The sequence below is a fragment of the Leguminivora glycinivorella genome, chromosome 2 (genome assembly GCF_023078275.1).
Source record: "Leguminivora glycinivorella isolate SPB_JAAS2020 chromosome 2, LegGlyc_1.1, whole genome shotgun sequence".
Lineage (NCBI taxonomy): Eukaryota > Metazoa > Arthropoda > Insecta > Lepidoptera > Tortricidae > Leguminivora > Leguminivora glycinivorella.
Genome location: NC_062972.1, coordinates 23,675,877 through 23,697,214, shown reverse-complemented (window position 1 = coordinate 23,697,214; position 21,338 = coordinate 23,675,877). Strand labels below are relative to the sequence as shown.

Sequence of the window (21,338 nt, the reverse complement as noted above, 5' to 3'; positions counted from 1 at the left end):
CTCAGCAGTGGGCGGTTAATGGATGAAATGATGATGATGATTATGACTGTATAATACATATTATCTATTGTATTGTATTCTTCAGTCATATACACCTCGTTTTTATTGAATTCCGTTAACTTTAAGGGATGATTATTTAGTTCAAATACAATCAATTTCTCTAAGAAACTAGCGTCTTACAATTATGGAATTATTTGAAAAATTAATTTAATTACCTACTGAACACGTGTGTACACTTCCTAATGTGATTTGTTTTAACATGTGCCATCAAACACTTGACAATGATTTTAATAATCGATGGAATCAGGCGTTACTTTGCGGAAATCCATGTTAATCGTAAACTAGTACTTTCCTTTGCTAATCCGCGAATAGATAACGTGCAAGTCAATCAGTGTATGGAAAGGAAAAAAAATCGAATTTAACATGATGAACCTAACTGCGTGTCGAATTTAACGGAAAACAAAAAAAAAGATGGTGTATGTATTATGTTGGAGTTACAATACTGGTCTAAATGACCGGAGATGTTCTTTACACATTGGACTTGTATTGAACGGGATACCGCGATTAACTTTTTTCCCGTGATCATGATGCATGTAACTGAAATATCGGAGCTGGACAAAAACCAATAAGGTAATAACCTAATAACAGGTCCCCCGTCATCACGGTCCATAAAAGTCCAGTGAAACTAAATCATTCAAAACTCTTATTGGAAGTGTCTGGGCATTTTCAGATTTTGGAACCCCCAATTAGCGTAAGTCGTTAACAAAAATTAACTCACTGTCAGTTTTGTTACGATTCGTAACCGCCGCCTCAAATCTCTCAAGGAAGGTGGTTTTCAAGTCGTCTGTATATTTTTTTTTCCCCTCACTAGCTCGGAAACACGTGTTTTGTCCTTTAATACCAGCGGGTAAAAACGCATTTTATCCACTAGTGGGTAAAGTAATTTGACCTTGAATAAAGTTAAATTAACTGCTTTAAAATTGATAAAAGTAGGTGAATCTAGTAATAAAGATGATTTACCACCTGTGGAACTACTGGAAGCAGTGATAAACGCATTTTTTGCGTTGTAGTTTCCTCGCTATAGTGAGGGGAAAAGTTTTGTGTTACACTCGGGTGCAAATGTATTTTACTTCTCGTGTGTTAAAAAACTCGCAAGTTCAGGATTCTATTCTCGAACCACTCGCTTCGCTCGTGGTATAGAAGCCTTTCACTTGCTCGTTTTTCAATTCCACACTCGGCGTTAAAATACAACTTTGCCCCCTTGTATAACAAATTAACTATTTTTTTTTAATGTTTGTTCCACGATATCTCCGTCGTTACTGGACCGATTTTGAAATTTTTTTTTGATTTAATGTATATGCATACAGATTGGTCCCATTTTTCTCAGAACCCAGTTCTGATGATGGGATCCTGGAGAAATCGAGGGAACTCCTCAAATCTGAAGGGCATACATGTGGTGATTTTTGTGTTTTAATGGAACAGCATGCATTTACGTACAGAACAGTGACATTTGGTGCAGTGGAACTGCTGATGATGGTCAGAACGGAACTCCTCAAATCTGAACGGCACGCTTATAGTGACTTTGGTATTTTTATAAGAACAGCATGCACTTACCTCCAGAACAGTGACATTTGGTGCAGTGGAACTGCTGATGATGGTCAGAACCGAACTCTTCAAATCTGAACGGTACACTTATAGTGACTATGGTATTTTTACAAGAACAGCATGCATTTAAGTTCAGAACAGAGACATTTGTTTGTTATGAGATTCGTTGTTTGTTAAGAGTCAAATTTTGTCAAGCTTCGATTTCTTATAATCAGATTCATGAGGAATTGAGGAAACTCCTCAAACCTTAATGGTATACGTATATTCATTTGTGTTGCCATCAAATAATTAAAGCATTAAAGGCAGTTTAAAAAAAATACCTACACATTTCTACATAATCCAACATTCGCAAGTAGCTTTCACCAGAACCCTAAAGGCGGCGGTTTTTTTTTTTAAAAATATTTTTTCCCCTCACTAGCTCGGAAACACGTCCTTTATTTAATACCAGCAGGTAAAAACGCATTTTATCCACTAGTGGGTAAAGTAATTTGACCTTGAATAAAGTCAAATTAACTGCTTTAAAATTGATAAAAGTAGGTGAATCTAGTAATAAAGATGATTTATCACCTGTGGAACTACTGGAAGCAGTGATAAACGTATTTTTTGCGTTCTAGTTTCCTCGCTATAGTGAGGGGAAAAGTTTTGTGTTACACTCGGGTGCAAATGTATTTTACTTCTCGTGTGTTTACAACTTTGCTCCCTTGTATAACAAATAACTATTGTTAACAACTTACGCCAATCGGGGGGACCCAAATGTCCGCCTACGGCAATAGATACACACACAAACGACATATATATGTATCGTTTGTATTTGCGCCAAAAATATATTATATTTTTGTTTGTGCTTGAAAAATATTATATTTTTCATCTATTTAAAGTTCTATGACTGAATTTTGAATTATAGACGTTTCATTAAAAGCTAAGGTATTTCAGCAATTGATCGCATACGCCCTGCCAAGATGTCAACAACAAGTTTACTTATTAAAACTTATTGATATGGAAAAAAACATTTCACTCAACTACGCTCGTTAAATTTAACCTTGGCGTTATCAAGTTATTTTTGTATTATTGGTTATTGATGCAACTGTCATTTAATCTCCTCATACCTATCACTCATTCAAATTGCTGTTACGATGGTTAAGGTGAATCGTCTTAGCCAAACTGACAATAAAACAGTTGATGCTACGACTACGTGGCGAACGAAACACAGTTTGGCTCTCTCGCGCCAGCGCGCTACAAAAGAGCTATAGGGAGAAGCTAGCTACGATATGCTTACGAAGCGTAAGCAATCGGGAATTTGGCTAGGTATAATAGTTATGGAATGGAAACAGTCGTCGTGACATGTTAGCCACGCTAGCTGAAGCTATATAGCACACTCGCTTGCTTTGATCACTTTTTCCATAGTAGGTATACTACCGTAGTCATAGTCATAGTAGGTGTATATATATATATAGGCGGATAAGTGATAGTGGGAATGGTATCCTGAAGATATTTGCTGTAAAGTTGGATACGTCCGTTGTCGAGGCACTGGAACGGTCTACATTGCACTGGGTTCGTTGAGGATTGACAGGGTATACAACTTTACACTATATAATTAAAATTAATGTTATGAAATGTTTTTTAATCATGTTGTTTTTAATTTAATTTATGTACTATGTTACTAACCATAGTGATAAGTTTGTAATGTTGATAATGTTAATGCATTTACTAAGAAAATTATGGATTTATTTGTCTGAAATAAATAAATTGATTGATATAACATACACACATCACTCACACATATACACACATGACATGACACTCAGACATTCAATACAATCTCACCGTTTTACGCGTGCTAGTTGTTAGTTTTTACTTTTAACTTTTCTTGATAATTATGGTTAGGTAGGTGTATTATTGTATTCATTTTCCTTCCACCTAGTATCAAGAATTAATTGTATTGTTGTGGACATCTTTTATTGGCTTTCTGCGTTGTATTTTAACATTTAACTGTTGATGGCCCAATTAAATAAAAAAATACATATTATGTTATAACCACTCGGCATGCGGCCTAATCATGTTGTTTTATATCGAAATGTATTAAAAAATGTATCATTTATTATGATTTAAAATTATGATATCCTCATATTACAATACAGCGGCGCTTACCTAACTCTGACATTTTGTTATCAAATCCCAACCGTGACCGTGACCGCCACCATGATTTAATATCACGACATTCAAAACTAACAAATTATTACTCTTGCACAACTTATACGCTTTTGTATTTGAGTATTTAGGTTAGGTTTAGCAGGATCTGTGCATTTATCGTATGGCTTTTTCTGTACTTAAATATTTAAAATGTCGGACTTAGATATTGGAAAGGGTCTTAAGATCTACCAATTTCCCGCAAAATTTCGCGATGATACACTCAAACAAAATAATATCGACGGTGAAGTACCATGAACTCCCAACTACTTAGGTTTTCGTACTTAGGAGTTCATGGCACTTCGCCATCGATATTATACTTACATAATGGATGACCAAAAATACACCGTGAACCTTGTTGCATGAAACGGCATTTCTTCCTAAATAGTCCAGAAAGTAGAAATTTATAAATAATACAAAAATGACAAATGGCCTGATTTGAACTTCAATATGAGTAAATACCTACGCAAAAACTTTTTTATTTGGGTCATTATTGTTAGAAGTAACTGCAGCTGCCGGATAGTTACCATCACGTCTTTCAGTCAATTGTTTCCTATAGTTCCCATCCGCACTATATTCCTCTCTCGTCACCTGATAACCATGGGATAGCCACACACGAGTTTGACCATGAAATTTGCCATGTCATTTAGGTACAATAATATTCATATTAATAGCCATAATACTTCTTATCTCTGTTTGGTTGAACTTTTATCATTTCGTCAACAGCGACCCGTTATCAAAGCCATGGTTATTATAAAACGCGGCGACCAGTTTATGCCCGTCATTCTCAGGGGTAGAGTGCATCAAGATGTCCAAGAAACTTCACTACTTCAACTTGAACGGCCTGGCCGAGTCTGTGAGGTATATCCTCCATTATGGAGGACAGAGGTTTGAGGACATCAGGTATGAGCTTTCGGACTGGCCCATCAAGCACGTGAAAGACTGTAAGTGTTTTTTTGTATATTAAATAAAAAGTTACTCGTCTGTTTTGATTATAAACTGACATGAAATAGTTTTGCTCATGTCGACGGAAACGCCGTATAGTTTAGATTGTATATAAATAAATGACTGTCACTACTTAAGGACTCAGAGACAATTATCATATGCGAGTTTCATAAAACATAACAATGCGCACGACATTTGATAGACTGGCTGAATTGTGTCATAAATCGCATGCGAGTTCACGCACCGTCTAAATAAGCCTTTATTTGTTAACTATACAACATGATTATAATTATTGACGACCTGTATGGCCTAGCGGGTAGTACGAGTATTTAAGTACCTATACCTTTTGAGTCTTAATATAAGCTTATAAGTATTAAAATAAATAATAATGTCAATACCTATAGAGGTATTGACATTATTATTTATAGAAACAAAAATAATGTTATGATTATAGAATCATAACATTATTTTTGTTTCTATTGATATTGTGACATAATTGTGTCGCTTAACTTCAAAAGTAGGTAAATCCATTCTGCTATAAGGTTGATTATTTATATAAAATATAATATGATCTGAAAGATTATCAACTTTATCCTTGTCTACCCACAATACATGTAGGTACCTTCTTGAGCTTACCGTAGAACTCGGTGAATCTGTGTAAGAATTGAACTTTATTTTGAATCTAATTCTAAATTGTTGTTTTTCTTTATTTTAAACCTTTCAATATATTATATACACAATATCCATTAAGACAAAAATAATGCTATGATTTAATTGAAACCATTATTTATTTTAATGTGTTTTGCAAACTTATATTAAAACTCAAAACCTATGCAAAGAGGCTAAAAATTTTGTTCGAAAACAAATTTATTTTATCTGTATTGTTTTCCAGCACTCCCATACGGCCAGTTGCCTCTCTACCAGGAGGGCAACAGGACCCTGAACCAGTCGTTGGCGATCGCCCGCTACGTGGCCAGCCAGCTTAAGCTCCTGCCCACCGACCCCTGGGAACAGGCCGTACTGGACGCCATCGTCTTCAACATCTACGACTTCTGGAGCAGTAAGTGTCTCACCATAGACTTTGTCATCTCTGTACCACGAGACCAACAGAATCCTGAGGCCTGAACCAGTCGCTGGTGATCGCCCGCTACGTGGCCAGCCAGTTCAAGCTCCTGCCCACCGACCCCTGGGAACAGGCCGTACTGGACGCCATCGTCTTCAACATCTACGACTTCTGGAGCAGTAAGTGTCTCACCATGGACTTTGTCATCTCTGTACCACGAGACCAACAGAATCCTGAGGCCTGAACCAGTCGCTGGCGATCGCCCGCTACGTGGCCAGCCAGTTCATGCTCCTGCCCACCGACCCCTGGCAACAGGCCAAACTGGACGCCATCGTCTTCAATGTCCATGACTTTTGGAGCAGTAAGTGTCTCACCAGGAACATTGTTGTCTCTGTACCACGAGACCAACAGAAGCATGAGGCCTGAATCAGTCGCTGGCGATCGCTCGATATGTGGCCAGCCAGCTCAAACTGCTGCCCACCGGCCCCTGGGAACAGGCCAAACTGGACGCCATCGTCTTCAACATCCACGACTTCTGGAGCAGTAAGTGTCTCACCATGCACTTTGTCATCTCTGTACCACGAGACCAACAGAATTCTGAGGCCTGAATCAGTCGATGGCGATCGCCCACATGGCCAGCCAGCTAAAATTGCTGCCCACCGACCCCTGGGAATAGGCCATACTGGACGCCATCATCTTCAACATCCATGACTTCTGGAGCAGTAAGTGTCTCGACAGAAATATTTTTGTCATATCTGCACCAAGAGAGCAACATTATTAGGTATTAAGCAGTCACCGGTAAATGCTCCTTTATGACAAGCTAGTTCGTGTTGAGTTGTTGACCTCTGATCCCTGGAATCATGTACTTGACGCTAAAATATTTTGAAGCAGTAAGTTCATCAAAGGAAGATGTCGCCTCTGTAATAGTAGAGCAACAGGATCCTGGAATAGTTCCCGGCGGATGCCCATTATTATAAGGCCGTTTAAGCGCCTGCCCACAGAACCCTGGGAGCTGGCTGCATTTGGTCATCGGGCTCAAAACAAAGATTTATCTTGAAATGAAACACGAAAGCAACGTCTTCTTCGCAATTGAATTGGAACAAGACTAAAGTTGGCTACTTTAGCATGAACCGAAATATACCCTGTTTGTAAAAGTAAAACGGGGCATTGTGTGCTATCTCTTTTTCACGCACGGTTTAAGCCGGTTTAAGAAAGAAATCGTATAGTGCTCTCGGTGACAGGCTGTTAATACAAAACCGATTTTTTGAGAATTTTGAGTTAACTCCGTTTATCACCAAGCGAGCGTTTTATTCTTATAATATTCTATTTCGGTTTACAGAGATCGTCACCTTCATAAAGGAGAATGATGCTACTCGGAAGGAGGCCATCAAGAGAGAAATCATCAACGAATCTGTCGATTTCTTCTTTTCCCGCTTCGAAAAGGAACTGAAAGCCAACAAGGGCTTCTTCAATGGCAAGGTAAGCCCATTTTTAGGGTTCCGTAGTCAACTAGGAACCCTTATAATTTTGCCATGTCTATCTGTCCGTCCGTCCGTCCGTCCGTGGATAATCTCAGTGATCGTTATTACTAGAAAGCTGAAATTTGGTACCAATATGTGTATAAATCACGCCGACAAAGTGGTACCATTTTTAACTGTACTCGATTTTTTTCCATGTTTTATACTATCAACTTGATCTCCCTATAAATCCACTGTAAACTCGTGCCATATAATATGACCAGTGGACACTCTATTTAATAATAAAATTCAAAAAATGTAAAACATTTTGTCCCTCTGTACCTTAAATATTCTTTCTTATTTAAATAAAAACAGTCAAAAGTTAGTCAACACTTCGTTGTGTGTGTGTGGATTGAGTGAGCACCTTCCGAAAATAAAAAAAAATATGCTGATCATTTAGTAAAAGTTCTAAAACAATTGTAAAACGAATCTCTGAATTTGTAAAAAGATAAATCAAAAGATACAGCCATTAACATGTGCTCACTCAGTTCTCACAAACTACCAACGAAAACAGTGAATATATTCATTTAACATATAATATTTATATACTAACATTTAGTAAAAAATAGGCCAACCTACCTCTATAAATATTAGATCACCTAGTGACGTATTTAATTTTTTACAAATAGTTTCTTATGCTCACTCAATCCTCACACTTTTGAAAAGCCGAATTTTGATGAAAAACATAAGATTTAGACCGCTATTATATGTGTATAGTTTAGTAAAAGTGAAATGGGAATTTGTAAAATACAAAACGAACCACTAACGTGTCAGGTTTTTTTATAATAAATTTTTGTAAGTGCTCACTCAGTCCACACGTTTTGAGAAAGTTAAAAATGTAAATATCTTACGATTTGTAGCACATAAGACACTCGAAAGTACTTCAACATTTAGTAAAAATTTTTACTAAATATCCACCATCTAATATTTTATATTCGTTGTCTGGTTTTAAAGGTATTCAGACATAACTTTTCTCATACAAATGTATCAAGTAGGGTGACCACACTATGTCGGCTCCTGATTTTCCCCACCTTCCCATTGTCATATTGAGATTGGGGAGTTTCGTTCGTTCAATTTTGATAATATTAAACTAATACCATATTAATTCTCCATCTGCAAACTGTTTTTAGGTTATGTTCTTGGCCTAGTGATGATGTGTATTGTGTAATTTTTATCGACGTCAGGATAATAACCATATCGACATCTATATCGCTCGTGCGTACTGGCGCGACAGAGCCAGACTAAATGGCACGACGTTTCGTTTTCGTTTGGCGTCGGAGTAATGCCATTCGGCTACGCACGCTGTAAAGCTGCTAACACATGACCGTACGAGCACCGTACCGCACCAAGGTCATCCATATGGATGCTTGCTAGCTTGTAAATGGGAGCGAGAAATAGTTATTATTTTCTCGCTCCCACTTACAAATCCGGTACGCTCATCTGTTAGCACGATTAGATTACCAGGTTCTGGTTTCTTACTAGTGAAGTATTATATTCTTTGTTTCTTACCAATTATCATTAATGTCCTTTTTAATGCATGAATGTCGATATGGTTATTATCCTGACGTCGATAAAAATTACACAATGCACATCTTCACTAGGCCAAGAACATAACCTAAAAACAGTTTGCAGATGGAGAATTAATATGGTATTAGTTTAATATAAACTATTATCAAAATTGAACGAAACTCCCCAATCTCAATATGACAATGGGAAGGTGGGGAAAATCAGGAGCCGACATAGTGTGGTCACCCTACTTGATACATTTGTATGAGAAAAGTTATGTCTGAATATCTTTAAAACCAGACAACGAATTTAAAATATTAGATGGTGGATATTTAGTAAAAATTTTTACTAAATGATTTCGAGTGTCTTAGGTGCTACAAATCGTAAGATATTTACATTTTTAACTTTCTCAAAACGTGTGGACTGAGTGAGCACTTACAAAAATTTATTATAAAAAAACCTGACACGTTAGTGGTTCGTTTTGTATTTTACAAATTCCCATTTCACTTTTACTAAACTATACACATGTAATAGCGGTCTAAATCTTATGTTTTTCATCAAAATTCGGCTTTTCAAAAGTGTGAGGATTGAGTGAGCATAAGAAACTATTTGTAAAAAATTAAATACGTAACTAGGTGATCTAATATTTATAGAGGTAGGTTGGCCTATTTTTTACTAAATGTTAGTATATAAATATTATATGTTAAATGAATATATTCACTGTTTTCGTTGGTAGTTTGTGAGAACTGAGTGAGCACATGTTAATGGCTGTATCTTTTGATTTATCTTTTTACAAATTCAGAGATTCGTTTTACAATTGTTTTAGAACTTTTACTAAATGATCAGCATATTTTTTTTTATTTTCGGAAGGTGCTCACTCAATCCACACACACACCACTTCGTTCACATAGCTTGCAAAATCTTAGAGAAAAACTTTCTTAAGATCAGTTGTTTGAGTTTCATGGAAAATAAATATACTTAGGGCCACTTGCACCAACGAAAATGGAAGATTAACCCAGGGGTTAACCCACCATTTTGTATAGAATTTGACAGTTGACAGCCCACTAACCCAGAGTTAAGTGGTTCGTGCAAGTGGGCCTTATAGGTAAAATATATTAAAAACAATATTTTTGTACCTAGGTATTTAAGTTTTCTCCTTTCTCGCATCTCGATTTTTCATATTTTGACTAAAAATACATAGGTATTCAAGCTTCCAGTGATTCAAAAATAAGTAACTTACAATAAAAAGATTTTGAGAACAAAGCAGTCTGACTCTTATAACCATATATTCTTACGATATCAACCTATAAGTATATTAAATATAAAGTTCAATGCCGTCACTCAAAAAAATATGATTTGCACACCGATCAATGTTACTGTCAGTATTTTATTGAAGGATTGAAGTGCTTAAGAATCTTGTGATATGAGCATAATAAACTCAATAATACACTTTAGATGAGAGCGCACGAAATAATATAGCGCCTTGTATAAAAATGGAAAAGTACTCTCCATGTACACGTGGTTCTCATTTTTCTTCATTTTCACAATTCGATTTATCGTTTGATTTATACTGACGCCATGCTTACCGTGATAAGCTTTTTGATTCAAATTATTTTTGTCTAATATCCGGATCATCAATACAAAGTCTGATGGAAGTAACCGTGAATCATACAAAACTTTTTTTAGCTTTATGTGTTTTAATCACATCGTTTGAGATCAAATATTTAAAGGTACGATTTTTGAGAGTTAGGAGTAGCGTATAGTTATAAGTTGTAGTTTTTCGTCTCAAAGTCTTAATTTTAGTTTGTGCAATAAAATTTTCATAGCTAAGTATTTAACCGGTATGAAAAAAACGTATCTCGGAACCATTAAAAAATAATTTATTCTCGTTCAAATAAGTTTTTCTTTTGTTTTAACCGTCGGTGGAGGACTATAGATGGCGCTAATATTTATGTTTGTAAATTTTTTGTCATATCAAGTGAGTAGGTACATGATCATTTGATCAAATAAAGGTCGAATTGTCAAAACGGAGGTCGATCGATAGCACTATATCTGCACATGTTACAGACAGTCATTATCTATAAGGTACAGCGGGGCAGATTTCGACTTGGGGGCAATTGTAACTAATCCTTTTTTTCCATTATTACACTATGATGTTGAGTTCTACATGTATCCACTGAACACGCCTACCATATATAACCGGTGGACACTCTATTTAATAATGCAAACATTGTAAAACATGGAAAAAATGGACCAGTTACATTTGCTCCCCAGTCGAGGTCTGCCCCGCTGTACCTTACTAGAATTTTTGATAGCACAAACCTAACGACTATATTATTTTCCAGCTGAGCTGGGCCGACTTCATCCTAGTGGGCATCGTGGAGAGCGCCAACCTGTTCCTCGGCATTGAGATCGAGAAGCAATACCCCAGCGTGAACGCTCTTGTGCAGACCATTCGCGCGCTGCCTGGTGTCAAGGAATACCTGGCCACTAGGAAACCGTACACATTGTAAACACACCCTAACAACTAAAACATTATGACTAAAATAAATTATTAGTTCCTTTGCGCGTTGGTTATTCATTTCATCCGCAACGTGGAGACACCAACATGTTTCTCGGCACTGAAATCCAGAAGCAATAACTCAGCGTGAACGCACTCGTGCAGACCATTCGCGCGCTTCCTGGTGTCAAGGAATAGGTACCTGGCCACTAGGAAACCGTACATATTGTAAAAATATCTGAACAAATAGATCATATTGAAAAATAAATTGGTTCCTTTGCGTGTGGGTTTTTGATTTTGATCATCATGGACGGTGATAGAATTGTTATGTGGCAAAATCAAAAACATTTATTCAGCAAGTAGGCCACAGGGGCACTTTTACATGTCAACAATTACAATAAATAGTATGAATTCAACTTTAGGCAGTTTAAAATGGCATTTTCAAGCATAATATTCCAGTGTGAACAGCCTTGTGCAGACCATAATTATGATGCGCAAGGCCCGGAGTCAAGTAATACAAGCTACTAGGAAACCGTAAACATTGTAAAAAAAATCAACTAAATAGTTATGATGATTTGCGCGATGATTTGATTTGTGTCTTCATGGACTACGATAGCAGCATGAAATTAATTTTTGTAGCTAAATAGAGAGTAAATTCAGCGGAGAAACTTTTTCGTCTGCCTACTAATTATCTAAATATTGTCCTCAATTATATATTTGTAAAATACCTACTATTCCAAGGAAATAATCAAATAATTTTATGAATATGTAATTTGACTGGACGAGGGGTCTAATGGTAAGGACGTTATCCGTGTAAGCTGAAGACCCGGGTTCGATTCCCGGTCCGATCACAAGTGGACTTCGTCACTTATGTTATTAGTGATATTTATTTTAGTGTACTGTAAAAATTGGTTTATTTGTTTATTTTTAAACTTCGACTAGTCACATTATAAATGTACAAGCTACGTAACACTGACAGCAGTACAGCTCGAAATAATTAGAAGCCGAACAGGAAATGTATGTTGCAATTGAAATCTCATTTTACATGCATTTTTTATACGTACAAGGTAGTTTAATAGACTATCCAGTTAGTGTCAGCTTAAGCGCTTCCTGCTCATGAAACTATGTTACCGGAGAGACGTTGCTGGCTTAATAAGCAATCTTGTTAAGGAGAAAACTCACTTCCAGTTTAAACAAACTACCTATGTTACAATATAAATATCGGAGGTGTTATACAACCTGCTTTAATTGATATTCGTCAACTTTAAGCGAATGTTATTTCATGCAGGTCACAGTTAAATTCTCTTAAAAAACTGCTCTTATTGTTACTTATTGATTTATTCAAAAAAGAAATTGAATGACTGAACAAGTGAATCGCAACCTTAACTGCTTCCTAATGTTGTTTATTTTATCATACGTCGTCAGATACTCTTTATGAGAAGTAAATCGGAATCCTTAGGATATGATCACTTTGCAGTTTGTCTGTCTGTGTGTTAGAATCTTTTACCTCGAGAACGCGTGACGTGAACGTATGGAAGTAACATTAATGTGCCTTTACATCCCGTTGAGCCGTTTACGCAAACTTCACACTTTGAAAGATCTAACTAAGCATTTTGATGGATTTGTGCTCCCCTATTTACCTCGCTTAAGCAGAATGTTGCTCAAGTCGCCCGAAGAACAACTGTAAGGTTGAGTTGGAAACTTGGGAATTGTTGGTGTAGTTATAGTTTAATTTGCTTTGGCTAGTCTTCAAAGCCGTAGTCATGACTTCATGTAGAAGCGGTTGTATTAGCTTACCGTTATGTACGGGTTGGTAATTCCATGCAGGGTAAATTGCCAGTAACTGGCCGTTTTATACTAAAAATAAATTATCTTTACCTATATACAGAATTCATTTAGTAGACGGTGGCCGGTTACTGGAAGGAGCCAGTTACTTGACCCTTTTTAGGGTTCCGTAATCAACTAGGAACCCTTATAGTTTCGCCATGTCTGTCTGTCTGTCCGTCCGTCCGTCCGTCCGCGGATAATCTCAGTAACCGTTAGCACTAGAAAGCTGAAATTTGGTACCAATATGTATATCAATCACGCCAACAAAATGCAAAAATAAAAACCGGCCAAGAGCGTGTCGGGCCACGCTCAGTGTAGGGTTCCGTAGTTTTTCGTATTTTTCTCAAAAACTACTGAACCTATCAAGTTCAAAACAATTTTCCTAGAAAGTTTTTATAAAGTTCTACTATTATGATTTTTTTCATATTTTTTAAACATATGGTTCAAAAGTTAGAGGGGGGAGGACGCAGTTTTTTTTCCTTTAGGAGCGATTATTTCCGAAAATATTAATATTATAAAAAAACGGTCTTAGTAAACCCTTATTCATTTTTAAATGCCTATCCAACAATATATCACACGTTGGGGTTGGAATGAAAAAAAATATCAGCCCCCACTTTACATGTAGGGGGGGTACCCTAATAAAACATTTTTTTCATTTTTTATTTTTGCACTTTGTTGGCGTGATTGATATACATATTGGTACCAAATTTCAGCTTTCTAGTGCTTACGGTTACTGAGATTATCCGCGGACGGACGGACGGACGAACGGACGGACGGACAGACAGACATGGCGAAACTATAAGGGTTCCTAGTTGACTACGGAACCCTAAAAATGGAAAAAAAAAATTATTAGGGTACTCCCCCTACATGTAAAGTGGGGGCTGATTTTTTTTCATTCTAACCCCAATGTGTGATATATATAATTGGATAGATATTTAAAAATGAATAAGGGTTTACTAAGATCGTTTTTTGATAACATTAATATTTTCGGAAATAATCGCTCCTAAAGGAAAAAAAAGTGCGTTCCCCCCCTCTAACTTTTGAACCATAATTATGTTTAAAAAATATGAAAAAAATCACAAAAGTAGAACTTTATAAAGACTTTCTAGGAAAATTGTTTTGAACTTGATAGGTTCAGTAGTTTTTGAGATAAATACGGAAAACTACGGAACCCTACACTGAGCGTGGCCCGACACGCTCTTGGCCGGTTTTTAATGTCTATCTTATATTATTAATTACTGTCCAATTAACCGAAAAAATATATGAGTTACCATATTTTATTACGACTTGAAAACCGCAAAAACATTTTTGAAGTATACTTTCGCTTAATCAGGCGAAAACAACATCAGCCATGTTAATTTATAGATTGTCTGTGCATGACGTAAATCGAATTGAACACAAAATTTTCTGACATTTAAGTAGGAGGCATAAAGTTCATTATGTCAGTGATTGACTCGATATAAAGTTAAATTAGGTTCTATGACGCCACTATATGGCTGACAGCGTTTTCGGTATCCATAGTTAAAAAAAATATTACACACATTTTTAATCGAAAATACATAGTCATCATATACTTTTAATATCCAAAATCAATAAACATTGGTTTCTTATCTCAAATACTACAGAAAACAATCATTTCTTGTGCAAAATTCGATATGAGTCTAGTAGCCTAGATACGAATTATTTGCAAGTTTCTTTATTAATGGTGCAAGTTAAAATATGAATATGTCTAATGATCAAAAGTAAGTTTATTTTAGAGATAGATTAACACTTAAATTTTTATCACTGATAGGTAAAAAAAACTTGCAATCAAGTAGTCCGTAAAGTAATACCGGACTATTTAAATACAACAGTTTTTTGCAAGTTTTATAATATTTAGCGTTACAAGCGAAAGTACGATACATTTTAATTAATAAAAGGATTTTTTTTTGCCATTTTCTTTTAATTTAAAGGATATAGACTTACATGTTAACTATTTAGTATTAAATATTATATTCTCACGCGATTGAACAGAAGTGTAGCTGGACCTTAACAAAGAATCTTATTAATAATAAAAAGAAATGTCTGCGTAAGGGATGCAATATTTCAACCCCCTAGCGAGATTATCAACAGGTGCGCCAACTCGACCAAGGGTCTGCTTTATGCGCTAAAATGTTATCTCAACTTGGCATGAATATGGAGGAAAAGGCAAAAAATATTAGTCGAACATTAACTTGCTTAGATAACATTTCTGTTCCGGGAGAAAATTAATATATCAATTTATTTGGTGAGCAATTCCCGTTAAGTTTGTACATTTGGATCACGTCTCCGATTTTGATAAAAATTGGTAGGCTGATAGAGTCCAAGTCCTGAACAAGATCCACTAGGTTTCCCAAAATGTCCTAGGTTGATTGTATGAACTTTCCTTTTTTGTTACCGAAAATTTATAGAAATCTGATAACAAAAAAGGAAGGTTTTATACAAACTACATAGGACATTTTGGGAAACCTAGTGGATCTTGTTCAGCATCATGGACTCTATCAGCCTACCAAATTTTATCAAAATCGGAGAGTGATCCAAAGGTACAAACTTAACGTGAATTGCTCTGGTACAAATAATGTAATTCAACATCCACCGCACTTTGAAAATTAACCAAAATTGGTTGAACTCGTTTTTAACCCCCGACGCAAAAACGATGGGGTATTATAAGTTTGACGTGTCTGTCTGTCTGTCTGTTTGTCTGTCTGTGTGTGTGTCTGTCTGTAGCATCGTAGCTCCCGAACGGATGAACCGATTTAGATTTAGTTTTTTTGTCTGAAAGCTGAGTTAGTCGGGAGTGTTCTTAGCCATGTTTCATGAAAATCGGTCTACTATGTCGCAGTCGGGGGTTTTTTCAAAATTTTAATTTTGTGGTTAGGTTAGTTGAAGAACTCATTTGCTTCTAGGGTGTTTTCATTTGTCTTACGTATACCAATGGATACAAAAAGCTACCATCAATGCAGTTCATGAGAATCATGAGATTCCCTGCCACCATGCTTATGAGTATTTACCCATTACGAAGCGCAGCACTGCCCAGTGGTGTATCAAATGAAGGCGTGCTTGGACCCTATATGCATATTTTGTCCACTTATCACATATGGCATGTGTATTCAGTGGGCACAAATTACAATCTAGTTAATAGTGTCAAATATGGAAATTATTTCTATTTGTTCAGATTAGCCCGGTGCACCTTAAAAGTTCGGCCACACATGCGCGTTTTGAGAGCGTAGGTGGAGCCTTAGCGGAGCGTCAGCGAAGCGCAATGATAGCGGTGCGCCGTGCGCCGGACGAACGCTGGCGTTGGCGGGAACTAACGAGCGCGGATTGCGAGCGGAATGCGCGCGGATTGCGAGCGGAACGCCAGCTTTCGTCCGGCGCACCGCTATCGATTTCGGCCGCTAATACGCTATCAAAATATCTTGGAACTGTGGCGGAGGCTTAGGTAGGTACATTCTTTTAATGTTTTCACATTGGTAAGAATATCTCAAATTTTGGCGCAGTAATAAAACGAAAGAATAAACATTTTTCACAGTTGTTACCGCATGACGGTATGCGCATAAGATCCAATTAGTAACAATGGTGCAGCTGCAATGCAGTCGTATAAATTTAATACTTTAATTATGTATACAATAAGTACATATATTTATATTCCTACTCGTATAAATTTAATAATTATATGTACACACTCACGGGAAAACGTCCCACTTTGTCGTTTGCTATAAAACCGCTTTATCAGTTCATTCATATAAAGATACAAGTAAATCTCGCCTTAATGGTAACCGACAAAGTGGGACGTTTTACTATACACACTCACATATATTCTCTCTTATTTGTTTACTACTAGCTCTTAGTTGAATCAAATAAAATGAAATGTAGACAAAAAAATTAGACAATATAAGTAAATTTGTCGTGATTCTACAGTAGACCTTGGCTCTACGCTGCTAGCGTAATGTCACTGTATGATTACAATAGTATAATTATGACATGACGAGGGAGGAGGAGGTAATAATTTTGGAATTTTGATGAATTGATATTTTAGTGCTGCACTGTATAACGTATGCGGAATGAAATCTGGACAAAATTCAATGTCTTATAAAATTAATATAACATAGTTTATTTTTGATATCTTTCGTGATTTTAATTATGTATTGAATATCGATAAATAAAAGAGTTAGTTTTCGCCAATGTGAGGCTTCTAACAGAACTTGTGATACTTTATGTCCATCGGTGTCGACAAAACCAATGTTAGCATTTTTTAAGGTCCAAATTCATCTTCCATGTGATAACTTTTTAAAGAAGCTTCGTGTGCTCGACATTTTTTACATTCTTGTCCGTAGGATTATTAGTGTTCTCAAAATAATAGTTTTCTTGTCGTGAAATTCCATTTACTCGACATATTATTAGTCATTCATAAACCCAGAAATGCAAAAACAGCTGTTTTTTACATTTTTTTGACTTAACGGCGTAGCAGCATTTTCAAAGTTTTTTATTTTATTTTTGAAGACTATAGGCCTAACTTTTTTAGAATGTGTATCGATACTCATGTCTTCAAGATAATTTTTATCACTTTCGCTGCCCCATTCGAATGCTGTCTCGAGCTCTCTGTAAGATTTTGTGCCTTAGGGGGCCGACATTTCTTTTAATCAAATCTCTCCCAGAAAACTTGCCAATGCTGTAATGTTTTCTTGAACCACGCTTTGTTGCGGTAGTTTTTGTAAAGAAAAAGGACTCAAAAATATTATAAATTGACTGTTAGCTTCTAACCCTTCCTACAAAACTTTCCTCGGGCTTTGCATTCGGTCACAGAAAATTGGTATGTAGAAATTACAAACTGTTTCGCTAGGTCGTCCTTCTCGATTGACCATCATTTCGAGAAAAGGAATCCAATACTCATGAAACTTACCAGTTTAAATGACAGATATGTAAACTTTAATCTGGCATTTATACATTATTTTAGTTTATTTATTTACTTACTCTGTACGATATCAAAACTTTGTCCAGATTTCATTCCGCATACGTTTATCGCTACCGCGCACACTAATCTCGCATAATCGGATTAAACTGCAATTATTAAATTTTAGTTTCATGATGATATTGTTTTCATGTTTTAAACTTATATTAAGGCTTTAATATAATAAGGGTTACAAGTTATAGCATTTTTTCCAGCTACATTTAGCAAACTATATAATAAATAAATATTATAGGATATTCTATTTTCTTATTTGTCATGCTAGTTCAGTCAATGTCAGTACATCTTGTACTGAGACTGACTGAAATAGCATGACACGTTCGTACGTTTCCGTAACAATTACGAAGGCAAACCTTCTCGCACTACATCAGTACTACTAATATCTCCTGGCTGATGGGAGAGAATAACGAGGAGAAATGGTTGGTTGACACGATTATATAAGATTCAAAACTTAAAATAAATAGATTATAAAACTAAAATGTGAGACTGTCGACAATGTTCATTAGTAAGTTAAACATAATATTTCGCGAAAATAAAAAAGAGATCATTCGTCCAAATAGAAAACTCCGTTGCCAAAAAAAGTTTCTTTACAAATATTACTGATCTGCCGGAAAAAAACATGAAATTTTAACTTACCCCGGCATTAACGCTAAAGCGCTTGTGACAACTATAAAAAAGTTTTAAAGATGCAAACTTCCCGGAACTCGAACCCTGGCCATTCGGAAAAATATTCGAAGAATGTTAATGCCGAACTCCGTGAACTAGTTGGGAAACTTCTTGAACAGTTTACAAGGCGAGTTCATTAAGAACGTCGTTGGTTTTGATATTGGCGTAATTTGAGGAAGCGAGCGTGTTTACTGACAGAGATCTTTATAAGTAAGGTTGACGAAAGAAAGTGTACTGACCCAATTTAGTTTGAACTTGTTTAGCGATTGGCTATTATATAGCCGACAATATTTGTTCGCGTGAACGGTCTTTCAGAAAAATGTTAAGAGACGTCCAATATTAGGTACTCTAAATACGATAATAGCAATCCATATGTGAATTTAACTATGCTATAAGGAATGTATTTCTCAAAGTTCGTGGAATATTTTTTGTCGGAATTGGTATTAGGTACATAAATTAAATTCCGTCTCCGCATGTCACACGATTTGCTAAATCCATCGCTTGTCAAAGTTTTCTACTTCTTAACATTATGTTGTTTTTAACATGTTGTTCATTGATGAATATTATAGGCTAGAGATCAAGTTTTTATTAGTTACATGTAAATATACCTATGTATAGGTATATTTAGTTTCAGGATTTCAGTTTCAAATCTATGGTTCAGACAATTTTCTTAAATTTATTTTCCCTTATAATTGTACATAGCTCACGTAGGTATATATGCATATTTGTGAACCTCGAAAAAGGAAATTGTGCTGTTTGAAAGTTGAACAACCGAACTAGTCGACTAAGTTACAAAAGGTGCATTACTGTCCTTCCAATTGTGTCCCAGTAAAACTTCGTTTAATGACGGTCTTAAGACCCCAAAGCTTACTCGCTAACCGCTTATTACCACACCAATCTACAGAAGAAATACTCCACTTTCTATAAAGTAAGGAAATGAAGTTTTACCCACTTGGGACTCGTTTAGACTCGGCTGTAATTGGACTTGACTTGGCATTGTTTGACGTCAGTTTTGAAGCGTCCTCCGATTGGGACAGTTATGATTGCGACTTCATTTGAACTTGTGTTGGAATGAAATATTCAATTGATTTGGGATTAATATGCGCCAGGCGCTGAAACAGAGTACCGATGCAATTTTAGTTAAACTACTTTATACAAAACCTAAGTTGACAGGAATTGTGTTGCCTCTTTCTAATGCATTGACGGGTCTGTCTGTCTGTCTGTTTGTCTGTCTGTGTGTGTGTCTGTCTGTGGCATCGTAGCTCCTGAACGGATGAATCGATTTTGAAGTTTTTTTTATTTAAGAAAAGTGTCGTCAAGCTGTGCCTGTCCTTATGATTGCTCGGGGGTTTTTTAGGACTAATTTTTTTGGTATTGGTAACGACGTAAAAGGGATAAGGGTAAGGTGGTTGACAGTGGGTCGCTGGTGCACAATAGGTCACGCACACTACGACGAATTCAAATACACTATTATTAATTTATTACGCGCCGTGGATACCTCTGGCCAACACGTACCTACTAGCTCAGTGCCCAGGGGACCGCGCGAACAGAACGTTGTGTGCAGGTGTGAACGTGATATCACTCCGCGGGTAGCATATTTACGTAAGTTGGAATTTATCGTATAATTTCGAATTATATGCCATTGAATGTCTTGTTATCCTTTTTATTACTACCTTGATTAAAAAGCTATTGTGTGTTTTAACATTTTCCGCTATAAATATTTTTTTTGTATTTGTTTTTAATTATTTAATTTTTTTGGCGTGTAGGTTGACATTGGGTCATATGGGTCAAGTACACAGTGGGTCAGATTTAGTACACATTCCTATGTTACAGACTGCCTCGAAAAAGGGTCACACCTGTAGAAATGAAGGAGGAATACCAAACGAACGAGTGGAAAAAGCATAGGCTGCCATAAAAAAATCTTGGAAGACTATTTTTATGTGGCTCTTACTTATGTTGTATGGTCAGAAATGTTCATTTCAGAAATATTGATTCCATAAAAGCATTTTGAGTAGTTAATTATTTATATGCGCATAATAATTATTGGTCTAATTTTCTTACATTATAAAGTTTAAGTTAGATAACAAGAAATATTTATTTTTGTTTTATTGTATGGCTGTTTACTAAGCTTGTATGGCCGAAAGTGGAAATTCTTACAAATTGGATCTTTTAGTTAGATGATCAGTACACCTATGTTACTAGGTTTTGATATTTAGTATTGAATATTTTAATAAAAATTAATACAAGTTCTGTTTCATTCTTTTTCCCCTTATCTTTCTGATATGATTCTCTTTGGTCCACTGTGGACCACTGGTATATCCATTGTTCACACCCCTGTTCACAGTGGATCAAATTCCATTTTTTTTTTAAAGCGTTAGTGACCATACATGTCTCATAATATAGCTTTTAAACCAAAACACAATAAATCTTAAATAAATGATGTATATAAGAGTCCAAACAAAATGTAAATATGTCAAACCTTTCCTGAGATATGGCCTCCGAAAAATTGAGTGATCCACTGTCAACCATCTTAAT

The 21,338-nt window shown here is 36.0% G+C and overlaps 2 protein-coding genes across 3 annotated transcripts; one reads left to right on the top strand and one right to left on the bottom strand.

The window, feature by feature from the left end:
- The first annotated feature begins 4,563 nt into the window (after positions 1 to 4,563).
- LOC125236881 (glutathione S-transferase-like) lies at positions 4,564 to 11,389 on the top strand. The gene is made up of 4 exons (XM_048143794.1): positions 4,564 to 4,736; positions 5,630 to 5,797; positions 7,140 to 7,279; positions 11,169 to 11,389. The coding sequence occupies exons 1-4, from the start codon at positions 4,601 to 4,603 to the stop codon at positions 11,334 to 11,336; spliced, it is 612 nt and encodes a 203-aa protein (XP_047999751.1). The 5' UTR covers positions 4,564 to 4,600; the 3' UTR covers positions 11,337 to 11,389.
- Positions 5,986 to 7,133, bottom strand: LOC125236893. Of its 2 annotated transcripts, none has more exons than XM_048143814.1 (2): positions 6,513 to 7,133; positions 5,986 to 6,333 (listed from the first exon to the last, which is right to left on the bottom strand). In XM_048143814.1, the coding sequence occupies exons 1-2, from the start codon at positions 6,573 to 6,575 to the stop codon at positions 6,067 to 6,069; spliced, it is 330 nt and encodes a 109-aa protein (XP_047999771.1). In that variant the 5' UTR covers positions 6,576 to 7,133; the 3' UTR covers positions 5,986 to 6,066. The 2 variants fall into 2 exon arrangements, with proteins under 2 accessions (XP_047999771.1, XP_047999776.1); XM_048143819.1 differs by having other exon boundaries at positions 5,986 to 6,347; positions 6,527 to 7,133.
- Positions 11,390 to 21,338: the final 9,949 nt, after the last annotated feature.